This window comes from Pollachius pollachius, assembly GCF_949987615.1.
Source record: "Pollachius pollachius genome assembly, chromosome: 1".
Taxonomy (NCBI): Eukaryota; Metazoa; Chordata; class Actinopteri; order Gadiformes; family Gadidae; genus Pollachius; species Pollachius pollachius.
Window position 1 is genome coordinate 3720941 of NC_136934.1, and position 21717 is coordinate 3742657.

Here is a 21717-nt window from a genome sequence, read left to right on the forward strand (position 1 = left end):
ATATGCGCACACACCATGGAACACATGCACACACGCACACGCACACACGTATATGCGCACACAGACACATATGAACTCACACACACAAACATGCACACAAGCACAAAAAACATGACAAACACACACACACACACACACACACACACACACACACACACACACACACACACACACACACACACACACACACACACACACACACACACACGCACTATTGAGTGTTCCATTATTTAGTGTTTCGGCACATCCGTCCCGACACTGTAACACCAGTGGCATCGGCAGCACACGTGCGGCTCCTGGCCCCCTTTTGTGTGTTTGTTTGTTTGTGTGTCTGTTCTAATGTGTTTGTCTCCCTCCTACAGGGACCCACCAGGGCCCACGTCCAGCTCATCATGGCGCGGCTGCTTCGCCGGGTGAACCGCACCGTCATCAACATGGACAAGGCCTCGCCGCTCATCGTAAGCACCGCTAGCACAACCCTGAACGAACGGAGAGAACAAGCAAACAGCCGCAGACGCACACATGAACACGCGCGCGCACTGCCAATGTGTCAACCTTCTGGTGCACCCCTGAACGAACGGAGAGAACAACCGCACACATACACACGCACACACGCACACACACACACAATGCCAATGTGTCAAGTCAACCCTCTTGTACACCAGTGAACAAACAACAACGCGCACACAAACATACACACACACACACACACACACACACACACACACACACACACACACACACACACACAATGCCAATATGTCAAGTCAACCCTCTTGTGCAGCCGTGAACAAACAACCACAGACACACACACATGCACACACACACAAACGCACACGTGCACAATGCTTATATGTCAACGCTCTTGTCTGCTAACGGAATACCAATGAGCCAAGCGCCGCGGTGCGTTTTGGGGAGCGTGCTCCAGTGCAGAAAACGACGCCTATGAGTGAGTAATGGTGGGTCTCTTTCCCCCCACTTGGCAGGGCCACTACCTAGCCTGCATGACGGCTGTCCTTAAGCAGATGGATGACGCGCATTACAGCCACTACATCAGCACTTTCAAGACCAGGCAGGACATCATGGTGAGTGTCTCCACAGGCCCCGCCCCCCCCCCCGTGTTAAGCTCCACCCACCAATCTCTCAGGCGGCTTAGCCCCTCGTTGAGTTGCTATTGATCCCCAAGTGGTCCGCAACACGTGTGGAACCGTGGTGAGAACGTCACCCCCCCGAACTTGCCGGGATTGACATATAAAGCCGACCAATAGAAGGTCTCGGATAAGTCCAATATGCCACCTTGGGGTCATGTGATTGGCTGGTGTCCCCCTGCAGGACTTCCTGATGGAGACGTTCATCATGTTCAAAGACCTGATGGGCAACGTGTTCCCGGCCGACTGGATGGTGATGAACCTGCTGCAGATGCAGGTGGTCCTCAGGGCCATCAAGCAGTACTCGGAGGTGCTCAACAGCCACTTCCTGGACCCGGCGCACTTTGACCTGCAGGTATCCGCCCGACCCGCCCACCTCACCCCCCTTACAAAAACCGACAAAGACAGTGGATCACAGACGGTCACGATCACATTCAGAAGACGGTGGATCCCAGACGGTCACGGTCACATTCAGGAGACGATGGATCCCAGATGGTCACGATCACAGTCAATAGACGCTGGATCCCAGATGATCACGATTCACATTCAGAAGACGGTGGATCACATTTCACATGAGACAACAAAAAGCCACGTTCAAAGACAAGGACCGCGCTCCTATGACCGTGTCGCATTTTGTTCAAATGTGAAATGTGATCCACCGTGGTGCAGACCAGACGGCTGTTACGCTGTCACCGTCTAAACGGCCGCTTGTGTCCTCAGCTGTGGACTAACTACTTCCACCTGACGGTGGCCTACCTCGTCCACAAGTCCCTGCAGTTGGAGTCCTTCTCTCAGGAGAAACGGAACAAGATTCTCAACAAGTGGGTTTCGTACGGCCAACAGCCAGTCCATGAAGAATTACCCTGGCTTAAAAAAACTAATTACAATTTCATATCTCCACATTCCCAGGAGGTAAAAGTAACCGTGTGTTCTACCCTTCAGGTATGGTGACATGCGGATGACGATTGGCTTCAAGATCGGTGAAATGTGGTATAATCTGGGTAGGTATCTCCCCCCCAGCCGCTCCGAGAGGGGCCGGGCCGTGGCCAACACGAAACTACATGCAGCGGCCGGCAGCAATGCAAAAAGCAAACAACAGGACAATATTTTTGTTTGGGTTTATTTTGTCCGGTCTTGCAGGGCTTTATTAGTTTAGCTTTTCCCGTGTTTGCTGAGGGGGAGCGTCTTATTGCTTTTCTTCTTTTCTTTTCCTTATTTTTTTGGGTGGTGCTGGTGGTGGGGCTCACGCTGGGATATTTCTGGCTGACCGTGTTATCTGCGTCCCCAGGCCAACATAAGATGAAGTTCATCCCGGCCATGGTGGGGCCCATTCTGCAGGCGACCCTGGTGCCGGAGGCCGACATACGCAAAGCCACCATCCCCATCTTCTTTGATATGATGCAGTGCGAGCACAACTTCAGCCCCGGACGCACATTTCAAACGGTAGAGCCCCAGAATGAATAAATATAGAGAGGTGTTGTGAAGGCTCGGAGGCTGCGTAGTGCATTCTGTTTGAGCGAGGAGACAGTGAGCTGTCGGCTAGGAGACGCCACACAGTGGATGTGTGCCTGACGGCCTCTGTTGTCCCTGCAGTTTGAGAACGAGCTGATCACCAAACTAGACCAGGAGGTGGAGGGCGGCCGAGGGGACGAGCAGTACAAACTCCTTCTGGAGAAAACGTAAGCAAGCCCCGGGTATCGACCCCTGGTCTATTTTACTCACGTCTACATTCGGCGGCGTCTGCGCGCTAACGAAATGCAAAGTCGTTTTTTCCATTCGAAAATCGGCCTCAGTTCTCCGGATTGCGTTTTTCAACGTTTTCCCTTTTGGTTTTCCTCCGTGGAGCGTGGATAACGCTCACAGGCCACGGAGCTCAGTGTGTGTTTGTCGGCGGGGTTGGGGGGGGTTGACCGGCTCACGGAGCGAGGCGCTTTTGTGTCCACAGTCTACTGGAGCACTGCAGGCGCCACCGGTACCTGGCGCAGTCGGGGGAGGAGCTGGCCCTGCTGCTGAGCGGTCTGCTGGAGAACCTGCTGGCCTACCGGACCATCACCCACGACGAGAGCCCCGAGCACCGCATGAGCTGCACCGTCAACGTGCTGGTACGCTGCACGCACACACAAACACCCCGGAACAACCCACTCACTCACTCGGCTTTGCTCACGCACACACACCCAACCCGCCCACCCTTCTGTGCTCTCACACACACCCAACCCGCACACGCACACACGCAGGCACACAAAACACCCCGGAACAACCCACTCACTCACTCGACTTTGCTCTGCCCACACATACACGCATGCACACACACACACACACACACACACACACACACACACACACACACACACACACACACACACACACACACACACACACACACACACACACACACCCCCAACCCAGCCACTCACTCTACCGTGCTGCCTCGCGGCCACCTGCGGCCCACTCCGCTCTAGCTGTCCACAGAGCCGTCACTTTTTCCCGCCCTCCACCTTTAGCCCCCCCCTGCTGTCAGGGTCCATACCGCTCAGGCTGACACATGCGGCCATTGTTACGCGTCCATTGTGTGCGTCCCGTGTAACCCCAATGTAAAATCTTGTGTTGTCACAGAACTTCTACAAGGAGAAGCAGAGGGAGGACATCTACATCCGGTAAGCTTTGAGAGAAGGGGCCGCGCCGCACCGCGACAGCCGGGAGAGAGCGGGGTGTGAGTGCTGACCTTGAACCCTTTCTTCGTCCCCAGGTACTTGTACAAGCTGCGGGACCTGCACCTGGACTCTGAGAACTACACGGAGGCGGCCTACACCCTGCTCCTGCACGCTGAGCTGCTGGAGGTCTCACAGACACCCCCTGCACCTCACCTGTCGTTTGTCTTTTTTACCATCGCTCGTCCACTTAGTGGACGTTTGGGGGGGGGGGGGGGGGGGGGGGGGGGAAGGGTGTCTGATGTCGCCACGGTAACCGATGCGTCGATCGCGTTTTAAAAGCAGAAATATGGCGTTCCCCCCTGCAGTGGTCCGACAAGCCCTGCGCGCCCCACCTGATACCCCGTGACGGGCAGCACATATGGACCCAGCAGGAGCTGAAGGAGAGGCTGTTCCAGGAGATCATCTGCTACCTGGACAAGGGCAAGGTGAGCCAAGGGGAGCCGCCCTACATCACTTCATTATTTTCTGCCAACAGAGGTTACGATAGGTTTCACATAAGGATGTTGGTGCAGACTTCACTCGACACAAACGGGTGGATGTGGCTGTGCTTGTGTGCTTGTGTGTCAATGCGTGTGTTAGTGAATGTGTGTGCGTGTGTGAGTGTGAAAGAGTATGCTTTCACATAACGATTTTGGTGCAGATTTCGCTCAACACAAAACGTGTTGATTTGGGTGTGTGTGGGTGCACGCACATGCACGAGTGAATGTGTGTGTGCGCGAGTGTGTATCCGTCTGTGACAGTCAACGGAGAACAATCTCGCGCAACGACACGAGGCAGATGGCACATTGACACCGACTCTGTGCGTCTGAGTGTGTGTGTCTCCGTTTTTAATTGAGTGCTGTACTCTTGGTCTGTCCAGATGTGGGAAAAGGCCATCGAGCTTGGGAAACAGCTGGCCAAGATGCACGAGAGCCAGATGTTTGACTTCATGGAGCTCAGCCAGCTACTAGTAAGTGACTCAACCAGCACTAAGCTAAGCAGCTTCGTGGCACGATCTAGGTGGTGACGGGTTTATAGGCACAAACAGTTTTCTGTGGTTGTGACTGTACTTAATCACTTCTGCATGGAGATGAGGAGATGGAGAAGTGCCATGCTGGTTGTCTGTGTTGTTGTTGTTGTTGTCGTCATTTGTGTGTTTTATATTCTCCTTCCCTGTTACCTTGGCTCTCATTGGCTATCAGCGTATGTGCTGATAGCCAGGTTTTCATACAGGTTGCCTCCCCCCGACCCCACTCCCTCTGCAAAACGCAAAGAGGGCACCATTAGTAATTGTTTGTGTCTTTTTGGTGTTGTTGCACATTGTAGCCTCTTGCAGTGTGTAGACAGTGTCGCTGCGGTGCGTGTGTGTGGTTTTAAAGGCTTGCTGATGCTAAGCAGTCGGGGCACCGTGGGGGTGGGTGGGGGGGGGGGATATAAAGGCAACGACTAGAGGAAACGGAAGCAGCAGATAAGAGTTCTCCCGGCCAACTCCTCCCCCCTCCTCGAGACGCGCTTTCAAAAAAAAAGAAGAAAAACAAGGCCATGCTCACTGTTGTGTTTGTCATTGAACTATTTCTAAAATGTTTAATACTTTATCGCCGTTTTTAATGCAGCCGCTGTTGTTTTTGTCATGGCACGCTGCCAAGCGACATGATCAACACTTTTGCCGGAACAGAACCCAAACCACTGCAGTATTTGCTTGTAAATAAATGAGTAATGCATGGGGGTATTAAAAATGCAGCCCGTCTCCGGGTGCCTGAGAGAGCAGCGCGGGTGAGCGTCTCTACCGTGCGATCGGGGCCGTCCGACCTCGCCTTCTCCCCCTTAACGCTCTCCCCCACGGCCCTCTCCCCCTCCACTCTCTCCCCCACGGCCCTCTCCCCCTCGACTCTCTCCCCCTCAACTCTCTCCCCCTAAACTCTCTCCCCCACGGCCCTCTACCCCTCAACTCTCTCCCCCTCGCCACTCTCCCCCTCAACTCTCTCCCCCTCGCCCCTCTCCTCCCTCACACCCTCTCCCCCTCAACTCTCTCCCCCCTGCCCCTCTCCCCCTCAACTCTCTCCCACTGATGTCATCCACAGAAGCAGCAGGCCCAGTTCTTTGAGAACATCATGCACGCCATGCGGCCCCAGCCAGAGTACTTTGCCGTGGGGTACTACGGCCAGGGATTCCCCTCCTTCCTCCGGGTAAGACCTCTGCACCTGTCCCAGCACAGCTCCCCCTGCAGGAGAGCTGCACTACACGCTCTCACATTTATCCCACATATTGGAATGAATCTAACGGTAAATGAATTGCGTTTATGCAGCGCTTTTCTAACCAGTGGCCTCTCAAAGTGCTTAACAATATTGCGTAACATTCACCCATTCATATCGAGGGTGCTGTCGACCGGCTCGTCGGGAGCGGTTAGTGTTAAGTGTCTTACTGGGGGACAGCTCGACACTCGAACAAGCAACCATCCTGTTTCCAGGCAGGTTGTCAACCCGCTCTACCTCCAGAGCCAGTGCAACACATAATTATGTCCTACTTTATCAGACGCTGGTGCATAGACTGGCCATCCATCAAATGTGCAAAAAGAATATACATCTATAATTCCATACGGCGCCTTTCCCGCCCGTGCAGAACAAGACCTTCATCTACCGGGGTAAGGAGTACGAGTGGCTGGAGGACTTCAGCGTGAAGGTTCTCTCCCAGTTCCCCAACGGCGTCCGCATGACCAGCACAGCGCCCCCTGGGGACAGCATCCTTAACTCCCCCGGCCAGCGTATCCTTCACACCCCAAATAAAGAGAGAAACGCTTGTTTTTAAAGAGCGTGTTTGCGCCCCAAATAACCGCGGTGGACGGTGGGGTGACCTTGTCCCCATGTCGCGGTCACCTTGACGAAGGCTTGCCTCCTTAACGCCGCGCCGCCAGACCTCCAGTGCTTCACGGTGAAGCCCGTTCTCACCGTGCCTCAGCAGTTCAGAGACAAAGGGGTTCCAGAGCAGATATTAAAGTAGGAGAACGCTGCTGTACTTGACGGCTGATTTATGAGCTCATAAATATCCTCCCGGATTCATGGCGGGCAGCGTTTAATCTCTAAACTCTCTCTCTCGCACACAAAATCATACTTGCAAACGCACACACTCACGCACACACTCACGCACGTACGCACGTACGCACGTACACACGTACACACACACACACACACACACACACACACACACACACACACACACACACACACACACACACACACACACACACACACACACACACACACACACACACACACACACCGTGCCCTTCCCCTCCCAGCTATTACAGGACCAATGAAGTGGACCAGTTCCAGTATTCCCGGCCGTTCCGGAAAGGAGAGAAGGACCCGGACAACGAGTTTGCGGTTGGTACCTGATGTATTGCTTTAGCTTTTGGTTTGTTTGTTTCATATTAGCTTTTCATATTAGATTTTCATATATCTGCTTTGGACTAGCGCGAGCTGAGATGAAGCCCCCCTAATGTTCTCCACTGGCAGGAGCCCAAGCCTTTGTGTTTCACGGCCCTCCACTGATATGAGTAATGGGCACCAACACGTCTTTGCGTTCTGCAGACCATGTGGATCGAGCGGACCACCTACATCACCGCGTATCCCTTCCCCGGAATACTCAAATGGTTTGAGGTTAAATCGGCCTCTGTGGTACGTGTGAAACGCAAACCCACCCGCCCACCCACGCATGCACAACACAAACACACAACTCCATTACCTCGCTGTTCACCGCCAGGTATACGGCATCGTCTAGCACAGTGGTTCTCAAATGTTTTCTCCTATTGTACCCTCTCTTAGATATTCTTTCAGCAGAGTACCCCCTTCAACGGCACAAAACAGAAAAATAAATAAAACGAAAATAAATAATGAAAACAAGACACACACGGCAATGAATCTGTTGAATGATAAAAATAATGATGTGCGTGCTTTCTATTTGGCAGTGTAAACATGGGTGCAAATACTCTATAATAGTATCTATAAAACTATAATAATTTAGTGAGAAACACAGGCCTGTGCTTGATGCAACTGGTTGCTAATGCCCCCCCACAATAGAAGCATAACGCCAGGGGAGGGTCCGAGCATGTAGAGGGGAATGCCATTAAAACATATTCTTCCTGAAACTGACGACATTTTGGTGTTTCTGGACACGCTTTCTTTCTCACTTCTTCTCCATTCTCCTTGTTGTCAGATTGATGTTTCAACCACTTGCTCACTCCTGTTGTTTGTCTTTTGTCTAGCTTTCACGAGTACACCCTGCAGTATTCAAAAATACCCCTACGGGTACGAGTACCCCCATTTGAGAACCGCTGGTCTAGCTCCCCATCTTTCCTTTGCTGTCGAGTTGGCATACAGACATCTCCAAGGGATAGAAAACGACATGACAAAGTGCAAGCACTTATTTCCATCATGGTTCCTGATGTTGCGAGACAGGACATAAATCCACATAAAACATTAAACATCATCAATAAAAACATTGTGGCAAAGAAAAGAAAATGCCCTTCCCTCACTTTCTAAATAAAAACATATTGAGCCGACAGAGAAAATAAACACAAACACAACGCGCACGGGAGAAGAGCGGGTTTGTGCCACTAGGATTCTCAATTCTCCGTGAGCCGGGATTTGACCTTTTCGGGATTTGACGTGTGTGTTCCGCCTCACAGGAGCAGATCAGCCCCCTGGCCAACGCGGTGGAGACCATGGAGATGGCCAACGAGAAGCTGAGCAACCTTGTGCAGCAGCAGGCGTGCGACCGCTCGCAGGCCGTCCACCCGCTGTCCATGATGCTCAACGGCATCGTGGACCCCGCCGTCATGGGCGGCTTCTCCAACTACGAGAAGGTGCGTGCGTGCGTGCGTGCGTGCGTGCGTGCGTGCGGGCGGGCGGGCGTGCGTGCGTGCGTGCGTGTGTGTCCGGCAGAGTCTGTCGCCCCAGAAATATCCGGTCTCTCGGACGCGGTATCATTTGTCTTGGACATGTGTCGTGTGTGTCTGTGTGTGTGTGTGTGTATGTGAGGACGTGTGTATGTGCTTGTGTGGAGCGTGCATGTATGTGTGTGTTCCGGTTCCTGTGCATTGGCATGTGTGTTTGCAGTGTGTGTGTGTGTTTGTTTCTGCATGTTCCTGTGCATGTGTGTTTTTATGTGTATGTGTGTGTGTGTGTGTGTGTGTGTGTGTGTGTGTGTGTGTTTGTGTGGCGATGGTCACTGCTGCCCGCCACCGCCCCCCCACACCTGGGCGGCTTTTGCTGGCCTCCACCAGAGCAACGACTTACGCCGGTGATGGGGTTGGAAAACGGTTCATTGTAGAGGTTGTAGGGCGATTGGTACGGGATTCAGGAGAGCCACGAGTGTGTGTGGCGATGGCTGGTTTACATTCAGGGCGTTTGGCAGGTACTTTTATCCAAAGTGACTTACAATAAGTACAATTTGTCAGAAGAAAGTTTAGCCTGTGCACTGGGGTGCAGCCTCATCCAGCCCCAGAGTCCAATCAGTCTGACTCGGGGGCGAGGTGAGGCCGCCTCGACCAGCCATCATCTGCACACCCTCAACGCTGTGGAAGTGGTATTTCGTCACCATGTTTTGACACCTGTATGTGTCGCCACACTTAGTGAGTGGATGGAGACGTCTCGTTAGAAGAAACTTCTATCCGGCGTCTTGGGTGCTCTTCAGGTGGGAAACAGGGAGACAAACGACACTAGCCACTGGGATCTTTAAATGTCCCTATTTGCGGTAAAAAATAAATAACACAATTGAAGGCGGTGAAGGTAAGGTGCACCTGCGCCTGCCTCTGGATAGCCCGTTTCGATTTCAGAACGCTCACCCTGAACAGTGTGTGTATCCCGACCGTGGCCTGTCAATCAAGTTTACAGGAAATGCAGAACTTCTCAATATTTGAGAGACTGTAGGGAGGGAGGGAGCAGAGAGGGAGGGTTGTTTAGGGTGGTTCACTTTCAAAAATCGACCTCTCAGATGTTGCCTACAGCAGTCTCATCTCCTCATCTCATTGATTTGCCCAACTAACGGTCAGCCCTGAGATCTCCATCCCGTCCTTGAGCGAGAGAGAGAGAGAGCGAGAGACGAAAGGCTTTATTAATCTTCATGTGGTGTGTTTATTCATCCTCATTCTCCGGATCCGGATCGAAAATCCGTTTTCGGAGAAGAAGAGCGAACTTCAAACCATCAGCGGGAGCGCGTGTTCCTCAGCGCGCTCCGGGCGCTGGCGAGAGCCCTGCAGGAGTGCGGTTCGCTCAACAGAACAAGGGGGTGGGGGAAGCAGCTGTAACGGCGGCAGGACCCGCAGCGCGGGATTAGCGGTTAGCAGCGCCGGGTGGAGCCCCCGATTTGCCCGGCTCGACCCCCCCCCAGCGTGACGGCTGCAGCGCTATCTCCGGCGTAGCGGCGCCCGCGGCGGCTCGCCGTCACGCTAGCAGAGCCGCCTAATCGACGCTCGCGCCCGCATTCCAACGATTACCGTAGCAATCCTAACAGGAACGGCTCTAAGACTGTGTGTGTGTGTGTGTGTGTGTGTGTGTGTGTGTGTGTCTCGATATGCGCATGTTGTATGTTTTTATTCAGACACTATGTTTGTGCCGTGTGTTTGTGCGGGCATATGTGTGTTTTGTGTGTGTTTGTTTGCAAATGTGTGTGTGTGTTTGTTTGCCGGTGTGACTGGTGTTTGTGTGTGTGTGTGTGTGTGTGTTTTCCGATGTGCCTGATATGTTTGTGTGTTTGCTGATGTTCCTGATTTGTGTGTGTGTGTGTGTGTGTGTCTCTGTGTTTGCTTCCCGATGTGCCTAATGTGTGTGTGTGTGTGTGTGTGTCGATGTGCCTGATGTGTGTGTGTTTGCTGATGTGCCTGATGTGTGTGTGTGTGTGTGTTTGTTTGCTTGCCGATGTGCCTGATGTGTGTGTGTGTGTGTGCCGATGTGCCTGATGTGTGTGTGTGCTGGCGATATGCCGATGTGCCTGATGTGTGTGTGCCTGATGTGTGTGTGTGTTGGCGATGTGCCTGATGTGTGTGTGTGTGTGTGCCTGATGTATGTGTGTGTGTGTATGTGTGTGTCTGCCGTTGTGCCTGATGTGTGTGTGTGTGTCCTCTCATCCCCCCCAGGCGTTCTTCACCCCCACGTACATCCAGGAACACCCAGAGGACCTGGAGCACATTGAGGTCTTGAAGCAGCTCATCGCCCTGCAGGTCAGCTCCGCCATCATCATCACCCTCACGCCCACCACCATCACCGCCATCATCATCACCCCAACGCCCACCAACCCCCCCAGCGCCATCATCGTCACCCCCACGCCCACCACCATCACCGCCATCATCATCATCACCCTGCCCACCTCCATCACCCCCAAACACACAGCAACAGATTCATCTCTGAATGAAAGCCCTGCCACACACGTGCACAAACACACACAAAAGCAGACACACAAACACATGCACACACACACAGTAAGAGATTCATCTCTGAATGAAAGCCCTGCCACACACGTGCACAAACACACATGCAAACACACACACACACACAGCAACAGATTCATCTGCAAATGAAAGCCCTCACACAAACACACGCAGGCACACACACGTGCACAAAACCACACAAACACAAAAAAACATACCCACACACACAAAAACACACACACACACAGCAAATAAAATATCTCAAAATGAAAGCTCACACACACACGCACAGGCACACACACACACAAAAAAAACACATACACACATAAACACACAAACACAAAAAAACATGAACTAAAAAAACATTCACACACACAAACACGTCAACACACACACAAACACACACACACACACACACACACACACTCACAAACACGTCAACACACACACACACACACAGACACTCACAAACATGTCCACACACACACACACACACATATATATATATATATATATATATATATATATATATATATATATATATATATATATATATATATATATATATATATATATATACATACACACACACACACACACACACACACACACACACACACACACACACACACACACACACACACACACACACACACACACACACACACACACACAGACTCACGCTCCATCCGTCTCCCGTGCGCCCCCCCTCTCAGATCCCGCTGTTGGACCACGGCATCCGCATCCACGGCGAGAAGTCGACGGAGACGCTGAAACCGCTCCACAACCGGCTGGTCACGTGCTTCGCAGACCTGCGGGAGAAAGTGGAGAAGCACTACGGCGTCATCACCCTGGTCAGCTGCCAGCCCCGACTCACTTTGATATGAACGCTGGGGGGGGGGGAATCAGGGATGTGTGCCAGCGAACGCTATTGCCCGTCCTGAGGGGCGTGTATCGAATCCCCTCGCCTGATCCGCGGAGAGCTGTTATTTTGAGTGCAGCCGCCATAAATCTTAGTTCGTTCAAGCCCAGTGGGACCGGTTGTCATGGTGCCGCTGTGTCCCCCTCTGCCAAGACCCCCTCCCCCACCGCCACGAAGCCTAACCCCTGTGTGCCCCCCCCCCCCCAGCCCTGTTCGCTGACCGAGGGGAAGAAGAGCCGTGTGGGATCGGTGGTGATGCCCTACATCATGTCCTCCCAGCTGCGGCGGATGTCCACCATCTCCGTCGCCTCCAACGCCTCCTCCAACGGCTCGGTCACGCCGCCCCGCCTCTCGTCCCAGGAGTCAGTCCCACGCCGAACTCCCACCGCCCCCCTCCCACACTGTTGTTGTTTGTTCTTCTTTTTTGTGGGGGGGGGGGGTTGTTTGGGTGAGACTGCCTTGCCGTTTCAAATCACGATTAAATCTCTCTCTCCGTCGCTGTGTGTCTGTGTATGTCTCTCTCTCTCTCGCTCCCCCCTCTGTCTGTCTGTCTGTCTGTCTGTCTGTCTGTCTGTCTGTCTGTCTGTCTGTCTGTCTGTCTGTCTGTCTGTCTGTCTCTCTCTCTCTCCTTCTCTGTCTCTCTGTCCGTCTGTCCGTCTGTCTGTCTCTCTCTCTCTCTCGCTCTCTCTCTCTCTCTCTCTCTCTCTCTCTCTCTCTCTCTCTCTCTCTCTCTCTCTCTCTCTCTCTCTCTCTCTCTCTCTCTCTCTCCCTCTCTCCCTCCCTCCCTCAGCTCCTTGTCGTCCCGTCCCGCTGACCGGCGGTCGTCTGTCCTGCCCCACTCTGCTTTGGAGGACAACCGGATTGGCCGCAGGAACAGGAAGGAGTGGAGCGTGAGCAAGTCCCAGGTGCTGCTGGAGCGGCCGTCTGACACAGACGAGGTACGACCTTTGACATTTGACCTGCTTTTGCCGCCATCATGGGTAAAAAAAACGGGACACGTTCTGTGTGGACGGCAAAGTGACAATGATGACGCATAATTATGTAGGCAAATCACTTTGGATGCAGTTTGTTTTGACTTTAAAAGCCATTTAATTGTCTACATGGAAATTGATTTCATAACATTGAAAAATGATACTTTTAAAACAATTTGATATTGCTTTGAAATTTCTACTATACAAAAATTCAAGATGCAGATATTTTAAATAAGATATTCATTACTCATATTCAAGGTGTCAAAATACGCAGCAGAGAATTCAAGCCGCTAAAATTCAAACCGCAGTAGAAGCGCATTCAGAGTACAGGCCTAAGCAATCGAGAAAGAATGCAATCAAATCTACTAGCGGCCTATCAGAGCGCCGTCAGTCATGTGATCAAAGAAAAACGCTAGAGATATAAACCCAGCGATGGCTGACAGAACGACGGGGCTCCGGTAAGTGTTTCGGTTTGTGTCGTTAGGTATATTGAGTTTCTGAGCTCAATAAGCACATTGTTTTCCAGGGGTTGAAACCTCTCATCACACAACATAACATCTCGGTCGGTTCCATTACACTCAGTCTGGATTGCTCAGGCCTGTCCTTGGAATGCCCAGGCACTTGAGTTTGATTTTTTTATGGCTTGAATGTTCTGCTCTGTATTTTGAGCCCTTGAATAAGAGCAATGAATATCGCACTTTCAATGTCTGGCCTTTTGATTTTTCATAAAAGTTTTTATCATGTCTCTGAAATGTTTGAAATGCCATATCTGGATTTCGAAAGAGGTGAATTCCAAACAAATAATATTACAATGGCATGAATTCGACTTGGGTTTAGATCTCGCTAAGCAAAATACAATAGCTTTTAAAAAATTAAAAACATAATGGCTGTGATTTGCTTTCATGCATAATGGATCGACTCAGACTTTGCGTCGTTCTCAACAGGCACGCACATCAGAACAGGCATGAGTGCATGGATGAGGACAGGCATGAGAACAGGCACGAGAACAGGCACGAGGACAGGCATGAGAGCAGGCATGAGAACAGGCGTGAGAACAGGCATGAAAACAGGCGTGAGAACAGGCATGAGAACAGGCGTGAGAACAGGCATGAGAAAATGCATGAGACCAGGCATGACCAGGGTGTGAAGGCACAGCCATTTTGAGTCGCCGGCACGAAGGCCAGCATTGACCGAAATCTTCACACACAATCTTGAGGTCGTGGAGATCCGCTAATATTTACCAGTTAAACACAGCAAAGACATTTGAATAGCAAATTGACTCGCCCTTTAAAGCACCGCACCGTTTTAATGTTTACTGTTTGTTTGCAAACATCGCTTAGATTAAACGTCTTGTTTGTGAAGGACACATCAGACCAGCACCGCGGAGACACTGGAGCGCAGACGTTTACCCCTGTATTTATTAGAATTAAAACCTTGTGTGTTTATAAGGGCTGTCAAACGATTTAGAAATGTTAGCGCGATTAATCGCATAGTATTTGTGAGTAGTATTAATAGCGTTAATCACAATTTTTAATTCTATTTTAAATCCACTCCAATTGAAGTTAAATGAGATTATCAAATGGAATGGCACATCATCATCATTCATATCATTCATACCAAATGTATTTAATAAGCAAAAACTAGACCCAAGTGATCTTGAGGGAGTTTTATTGACTCACTCAGTGTGGGCTGACTATGAAACTTAAGGAACAACACAGATTTGGGAATTGTAAGCAGGCAGTTACTACAACTCTTGTTAAATTCAAATAAGTTGCACCACAGATTTGGGGATATTAATCAGGCAGTCGCTTACTGCAAGTGTAATTGAATGGAAAGTAGTGGAACTAAAAACATACTGATAAGAATGTTGACATTCTGTCGGCCAGAAAAAAAATAGTGTGTGAATGCGTACATTTTCATTAATCGAGTCAAAATAAGATTGCGTTAACTTGTCATTATCACTCTAATTGTAAAAGCCCTGACGTTTATTATTCACTAATCTACCCTGGCATATGGTTGGGAATTAATTATTTTTAAAATGGATAAATATTGTGTTGATCTAGCGTCAGTCAATAACTCCACACTGTCTCCCTTTGGCTCTGGTCATGAGGAGACCGCTCGGTTTCCATGGCGACGTGGCCGGGTAGCACACGCTAACGTATGTTCCCCTGCCCCCCCCCCCCCTCCATCCCTCCCTCCGGCCGCCAGGCGCCCCCCGAGAGGCAGCAGCGGCCCAAGAGCCTCCAGCTGGGGGACCGCCGGCTCACGCTCTCCCTGTTCCAGGGGCCCGCCTCCCAGCTGAGCCCGTCCAGCCCCCTCGGCGCCAGGCCCGCCTCCCCCAGCACGCCGCGCAGCTCCAGTACGTCCAGCGCACACACCCACTCGCTCTCGCTCTCTCTCTCGTGTCTCCCGCTCGCTCTCGCTCTCTCTGTGTCTCTCTGACTCTCTGACTCTCTTGCTCTCGTCTCTCTCTCTCTCTCGCTCTCGCTCTCGCTCTCTTTCTCTCTCTTTCTCTCTCTCTTTGTGTCGCTCTCTCTCTGTCTCTCTTTGTCTCTCTCTCTCTTTGTCTCCCTCTCTCTCTCCCTCGCCCTCTCTTTATCTCCCCCTCTCTCTCTCTGACTCTCTCTCTCTCCCTCACACTCTCTTTATCTCCCCCTCTCTCTCTGACTCTCTCTCTCTGTCTCTCTCTCTGGCTCTCTTTGTCTCTCTCTCTGTCTCTTTGTCTCTCTTTATCTCCCCCTCTCTCTCTCTGACTCTCTCTCTCTCCCTCGCACTCTCTTTATCTCCCCCCTCTCTCTCTCTGACTCTCTCTCTCTGTCTCTCTCTCTGGCTCTCTTTGTCTCTCTCTCTGTCTCTTTGTCTCTCTCTCTCTCTGTCTCTCTTTATCTCCCCCTCTCTCTCTCTGACTCTCTCTCCCTCCCTCACACTCTCTTTATCTCCCCCTCTCTCTCTGACTCTCTCTCTCTGTCTCTCTCTGGCTCTCTTTGTCTCTCTCTCTGTCTCTTTGTCTCTCTCTCTGTCTCTCTTTGTCTCCCTCGCTCTCTCCCTCGTGCTCTCTTTATCTCCCCCCTCTCTCTCTCTGCACTAACAACAGACTGTTAGGGGTCCCTTCAACACACAAGAAAGAACCGTCTCGCTCCACCGAAGAAAAACACAAAAAAACACGACCACAAAAAAAAATCGATGCTGTACGCACGCCGAGTGTACGCGCGTCACGGAGCGGACGGGTTAGGCAAGCACAGACACACGCGTGGGCAGAGATCTATAGCGTCTCCCTCCCCCCTACGCAGGTTATTCGTCTCTGCTCACCGACGTCATCGACGGCGTCGGCGGCGGCGCCTCCCCGGACCCCTTGGGGGGCCCCCCGCCGATGCCTCCCAAGAAGCACCCCCACGAGATCGACAGCCAGCACCTCCACCACCTCGCCTCAGAGGTACGTCTGGAGCCCGACGAACGCAAACACAGACAGCCTCCCACACACACACGCGGCGGCGGGCGCACAATGCATTTTTAATGGCAAACTTTTCCTCAAATAATCTGCATCCGGTGTGAACTCATCCCTCTGTTCCCCCCCCCCCCCAACAGTCGCCTCCCCTGCCGGTGAAGATAGAGAGCAAGCCCCCCCCGCCTCCCCCCAAAGCCAGGAAGTCCTTGTTGCCGTCGTCGTACGAGCACGGCGCCCCGTGAGATCACACACAATCACACACAGACACACACACACACACAGACAAAGGGACACACACATACACACAAAGCATTACACACACACGCACACATTCTCACACACACACAGACACACTCCCATCCCTTCTCTCCGTGGTCCCGTGAGATCACACACAATCACACACAGACACACACACACACAGACAAAGGGACACACACATACACACAAAGCATTACACACACACACACACACATTCTCTCTCTCTCTCACACACACACACACACACACACACACACACACACACACACACACACACACACACACAATAACACTGCCATCGCTTCTCTCCGTGGCCTGCACAAATGCTGCAATCAAACGGAAAAGGAAAAGAAATGCAATTACAAACAGCAGCCTTGGTCGACCGTGTTGTAGCGGAGCAAACTTCATTCTAATGGTGGATCTGGTCTTCTGACTGATGGTGGTGGGTGGAGCAGGTGCCATGTGCGGTGCAGACACCAGCTGCTTGTGTGTCTGTGTAGTCGTACGTATACAGAAGATCCAACTGCTGGTGAAGTCTGTAAAGTTCAGAAAGGATTATTTTTTATATTTTCGTTTTCCTCAAAAGGAAAAAATAGAGACTAAACTGAAGACTGATGCCTTTATCTGCTGTGGAACGTTAAATATATGCATGTATTTTTCTAGATTGATTTACGTAAGAAGGGAATGACCAAATGTACATCTCGTCTATTTTTGTATCTCATGGATCGACACTGGCTGATTCTGGTACGCTAACGTGTTGACTGGCCTTCCAGAACTGTCTGTATAGCTGAGAGGGGAGCATTGCTAAACTCCTTTTAACCAGTAAACCATTTCAGACGGATCAAAGGCAGGGAAATTATAATTTTATGAAAAACAGAAATCTTTAAAGTTTAGTTTTATAGTGACAGATTTTTATCCTTCTTTTAAATGTTTTTTTTTGTAATTATGTGGTCGAACCAAACAACAATCCAACCTCCCCACACACCATATCTTTTATTTTGTACGATTTTGGTATTATATCTTCGACAGACACTGGATGGCACAGGTGAATGTGATGGAAGCTGAATTAAAGTATTTTTTGTTGACATTTCGTGTCCGATCCCACTGCATTAAGTCATAGAGTTGGACGAGGGCTACCCCTAAGCTGACTTTACACACTGTATGGTACAAGCACAAAGGTCTTTAAAGAGTCTGGTTTCCAATTCCTAGTTTTGGTACATTTCATAATTTTACTACTTTCCTATACGGATGCTTCTGAAATACTTTGAATCGTTGTTAATGGATTTTCTTTTATTTTGCACAACCACGCTGTACAGAGACGGTGTTTATTCAATTGTCCAGAAAACCTTCATCTCTGTATATGCCAATCCACTAAGCGCTATATATGCATGCAGAATTTAAAATAATCGAATCAATCCAATTAAAAAGTTTAATGAAATTGTAAGCAGTGTTTTTTTTCAATGTAACCATTCTTTCTATTGTATTACTTTTCTAAACAGAGATCAGAGTCTATCTTGATGTTGCACGTGCTTTCTTAGTTGGGCAAAATGCATCCGCTGTCAGCTTCTCGAACACGCCACATAATTGAACAAATTAAATAAAGTGAATGAATGAATACACACTCAACCGTCTCGTTTTTTGTTCCTTGGAGAGAAAGGCGTATCGTGTGGCCCTGACCTAGTTTTCAATGTGGACTGTAACTGTGTTTTCTCAGGCTGGCTAGAAAACAGAAGCATATAAAAAGACCCGAGTCATGGTCAAAACTAAATACATATAACCTCTATTTGACAGAAAACTTTTTGCGGCAACTCGATTGTACCCTACAAATTGTTAAGTTTTTCATACAAAGGTTTTGAAAATGGGGAACTGAATGGGTTGTAGTTTGGCTAATCTTTAATTAGTTATGGTCCTGTTTCCTTTCTGTCAGATAGTGAGAAACGGGAAATGACTCATGTCTGGTCGCGGTTCAGGGCCATCAGCCCTGCAAACTTGAAACAGTCAACAAGACCAGAGTTTGAGTAGTCCCCACTCAAGTCTCAAGATTATCAAGATTATCATGCGCTTGTCTTGCATCTCCACTGAATCCACCCATTCCCTTTCCAATCCTGTTGTTGGTGTAATCCACCATTCGCTCTCAAAAGAAGAACCAGTGTAGCTAACAGCGTCCATTGTGGTTACGGGATTGGTTTCCCGGGGAACAAGTTCATATCGATTCCATTATCTAATGAGAGGAAACGCACTCGCCGATACAACAGCGCTTTAAATGATGTGGTTTTGAAGTGTGTGGGTTCCCGTTGGTGTGTGTGTGTGTGTGTGTGTATAAGCAGTATGTGATTAGTGGAGTGAATTGCATCATCATTTCGTTAAAGGCGTTTCCATTCTGTGGGTCTGGAGTTGTGAAGGCCTCCCGGTGGGGGGGGGGAGAGAGAGAGAGATACGGGGTAACAACCTGCGGGTGGGATGCAACTCAATCCCCGGCATCAAAGAAGGAGATCCCTTCCTTGCTCGGCCATTTAACAGCCAGAGCCTCCAATCCCTCCTCCTCCAGGGGAGCTGTGGTGGAGCTTCACTGGAGCAGGATTAGCTGCCCCATTGTAGCTCCACTTTGAACTTCACTAGGTGGTGCCAGAGGGTATTAGCAAATCAACCATGGCAAGAGGTCTGCTTCCTTCCTTAAAAATCTTTATTTGCCCAGGATTGGCACACTGGGTGTAGGGGAGTCTGTGTGAGAGTGAGTCAATGTGTGTGTGTGTGTGGGTGTCACGCCCAGCTACTAATGTACACATAGAAACACTCCTCCAAGCTCCTCTGTTGTGCCCATTCACACATGGGAGCCAGCCGGTTCAAGTACACACTTAAAACCAGAGTCCCGAGTGCATGGCAGCAATGTAGGTTAGATCTCTACCTCGCCCCACTCCCAGCAGGTACGGAAGCTCTATCCAGAAGACCTCCAGCCACATAAGCAGGCCTCTCGAATCTCCAGGCTTCTGTTGTCCTATTTTGCAGTCGCAGCCATCTGCGATAAAGGCAAGGACTCGGAGGGACCTTTGGTGATGAAAAAAAAAAAAACCCGGGATTTGGGTTGCGGGCCCTGTTTTATTAATACAGGCTGTGCCCTTTGTGACATGTATTTTTCAACGTCTGAGATGGTAACTACCAGAGTTTGTCACAGCATATCCGTGTTTCCAAAGCATGACCGCAATTTGGATCACATCCCAGTGTTATTAAATATGTAGGTTAAAGAGGTAAAGTACAATCCCACTTGTGATGAGCTCAGAAAAGACATGAAGTGATTTTACATTGAATAACCCATCACAGATTTTTCCTCTTTTTTTACTTTACGCTCTGAGGAATATGGATTTGAGTAAAAACTGCACGTCCCTAACCCTACAGCGTTATGGCTGCATTCATAACATACACACAATACAATCTCAATTCTTCATCACAATGTTATACAGAGCTATAGGTAGAGATGTAACAATACACAACCATATGGCGCACAAAAGAAACCAACATTTGAAACATTGGTTTTTAAATCCTGATAAAAAGCTCTGGTTATTTGTGTTCGGCGGGAGCTTGCTTCTCCTCTCGCCTGGGCAGACATGGCAGCTCGCTGAGGCAGGACGCCGACAGATTCTTCCAGAACGTCTTTTTACCGTAGATCAGCACCATGGCACTCAGGGTGGTGTAGAACGAGGTGATGAAGAAGGTCATCCCGATGGCGTTGTCGTGCTTCACCGCGATCTGGTAGTTGACGTAGAGGTCAACCACCAGGAAGCACAGGAACACCAGCACCAGGGACAGGGTCATGCGGATCACCCGCATCTGGGTGCCCAGCTTGGGGGCGTGGGCGCCGTTGGTGCTGGACTTCATGTGCTGGAGGTGGATGGCCAGGTGCACCGAGATGGAGATGCAGCACTTGATCATGAGCAGCCCCGGGAGCACGTCGGCGGCGACGAGGTACAGGGCGTCGTACACCTTTCCCGAGGCGGTGTCCGGGGTGATCATCCCACAGTCCTCGTTGAGGGCGTCGGTCTCGTTAGTGTGGTACTCGTGGAACACCGCCATCATGGGCATGCAGGTGACCAGACCCATGAGGGGGATGAGGAGCACTACCATGGCGGCGTGTTTCACGATCGCCTCCTGGAGGTGGGTGTAGCACTCGTTAGGTGTGGTCACCAGCTTGGTGCTGTAGTAGAAGGTGAGGAAGGCGGTGGTCCACATGATGGTGAACTTGAGGCTGAAGAGCAGCAGGAGGACGGTGGTGTAGTAGGCGTGGGTGATCAGGCAGTGCTCGTCGATCTGATCCATGGTCATCCACACGAGGCAGACGAGCTGGTGGGCGCCGTTGCCCACGCACAGGGCCACGATGATCGTCTCGCAGGGCGCCCACTTCTTCTTCGTCTTGGTCTGCAGGCTCATCAGGAGGATGTAGAGGTTGAAGAAGACGGTCGTGACCGCCAACATGCCGGTGACGATCAAGATGGCGAGCTTGTTTGTTCCCTTCATAGCGCTTGTTGTGTTTGTCCCCCCTCGGGAATAAATCTCCTTCAGATCAGTTCATCGAGTGGTCATAACTCATCACCCAGCTGGTGTCGTTCTGAAACAGAGAAAGGTTTAAAATTTTGTTTTAACTGTTGAAGACATGGACTCGCAGCTCCCATAGGTAAGGATTTTCGATATAAGAAACGTTTGGCCAGTCCTTTTATTACCTGAGTAATAAAATGCTTTTATTACCTGACTGAGTCAGGTAATAAAAGGTTTGGCCAAAAGTTTAGAGGATTATCTTAAAGAAATAAATAAATACAGATTGGATACAGATCACAATTTATCTCTGGCTATATCTAAAGTTTAATTTAA

The 21717-nt window shown here is 50.4% G+C and overlaps 1 protein-coding gene across 1 annotated transcript in view; it reads left to right on the forward strand.

Moving 5' to 3' along the window:
- dock5 (dedicator of cytokinesis 5) overlaps window positions 1–18478 on the forward strand; it is a 40108-nt gene extending 21630 nt beyond the window's left edge. Inside the window, exons 27-51 of the mRNA XM_079742469.1 lie at window positions 363–458; window positions 987–1085; window positions 1333–1503; window positions 1869–1969; window positions 2091–2149; window positions 2437–2591; window positions 2742–2827; window positions 3094–3250; window positions 3762–3802; window positions 3895–3985; window positions 4165–4284; window positions 4719–4808; window positions 5920–6024; window positions 6458–6599; window positions 6750–6831; window positions 7134–7218; window positions 7426–7512; window positions 8523–8699; window positions 10971–11054; window positions 11978–12115; window positions 12391–12545; window positions 12974–13121; window positions 15363–15513; window positions 16445–16587; window positions 16740–18478. Coding sequence (XP_079598595.1) covers window positions 363–458; window positions 987–1085; window positions 1333–1503; window positions 1869–1969; window positions 2091–2149; window positions 2437–2591; window positions 2742–2827; window positions 3094–3250; window positions 3762–3802; window positions 3895–3985; window positions 4165–4284; window positions 4719–4808; window positions 5920–6024; window positions 6458–6599; window positions 6750–6831; window positions 7134–7218; window positions 7426–7512; window positions 8523–8699; window positions 10971–11054; window positions 11978–12115; window positions 12391–12545; window positions 12974–13121; window positions 15363–15513; window positions 16445–16587; window positions 16740–16841 — 2865 coding nt within the window. The 3' untranslated portion in view covers window positions 16842–18478. The remainder of the gene's footprint in view (window positions 1–362; window positions 459–986; window positions 1086–1332; window positions 1504–1868; window positions 1970–2090; window positions 2150–2436; window positions 2592–2741; window positions 2828–3093; window positions 3251–3761; window positions 3803–3894; window positions 3986–4164; window positions 4285–4718; window positions 4809–5919; window positions 6025–6457; window positions 6600–6749; window positions 6832–7133; window positions 7219–7425; window positions 7513–8522; window positions 8700–10970; window positions 11055–11977; window positions 12116–12390; window positions 12546–12973; window positions 13122–15362; window positions 15514–16444; window positions 16588–16739) is intronic.
- Window positions 18479–21717: the final 3239 nt, after the last annotated feature.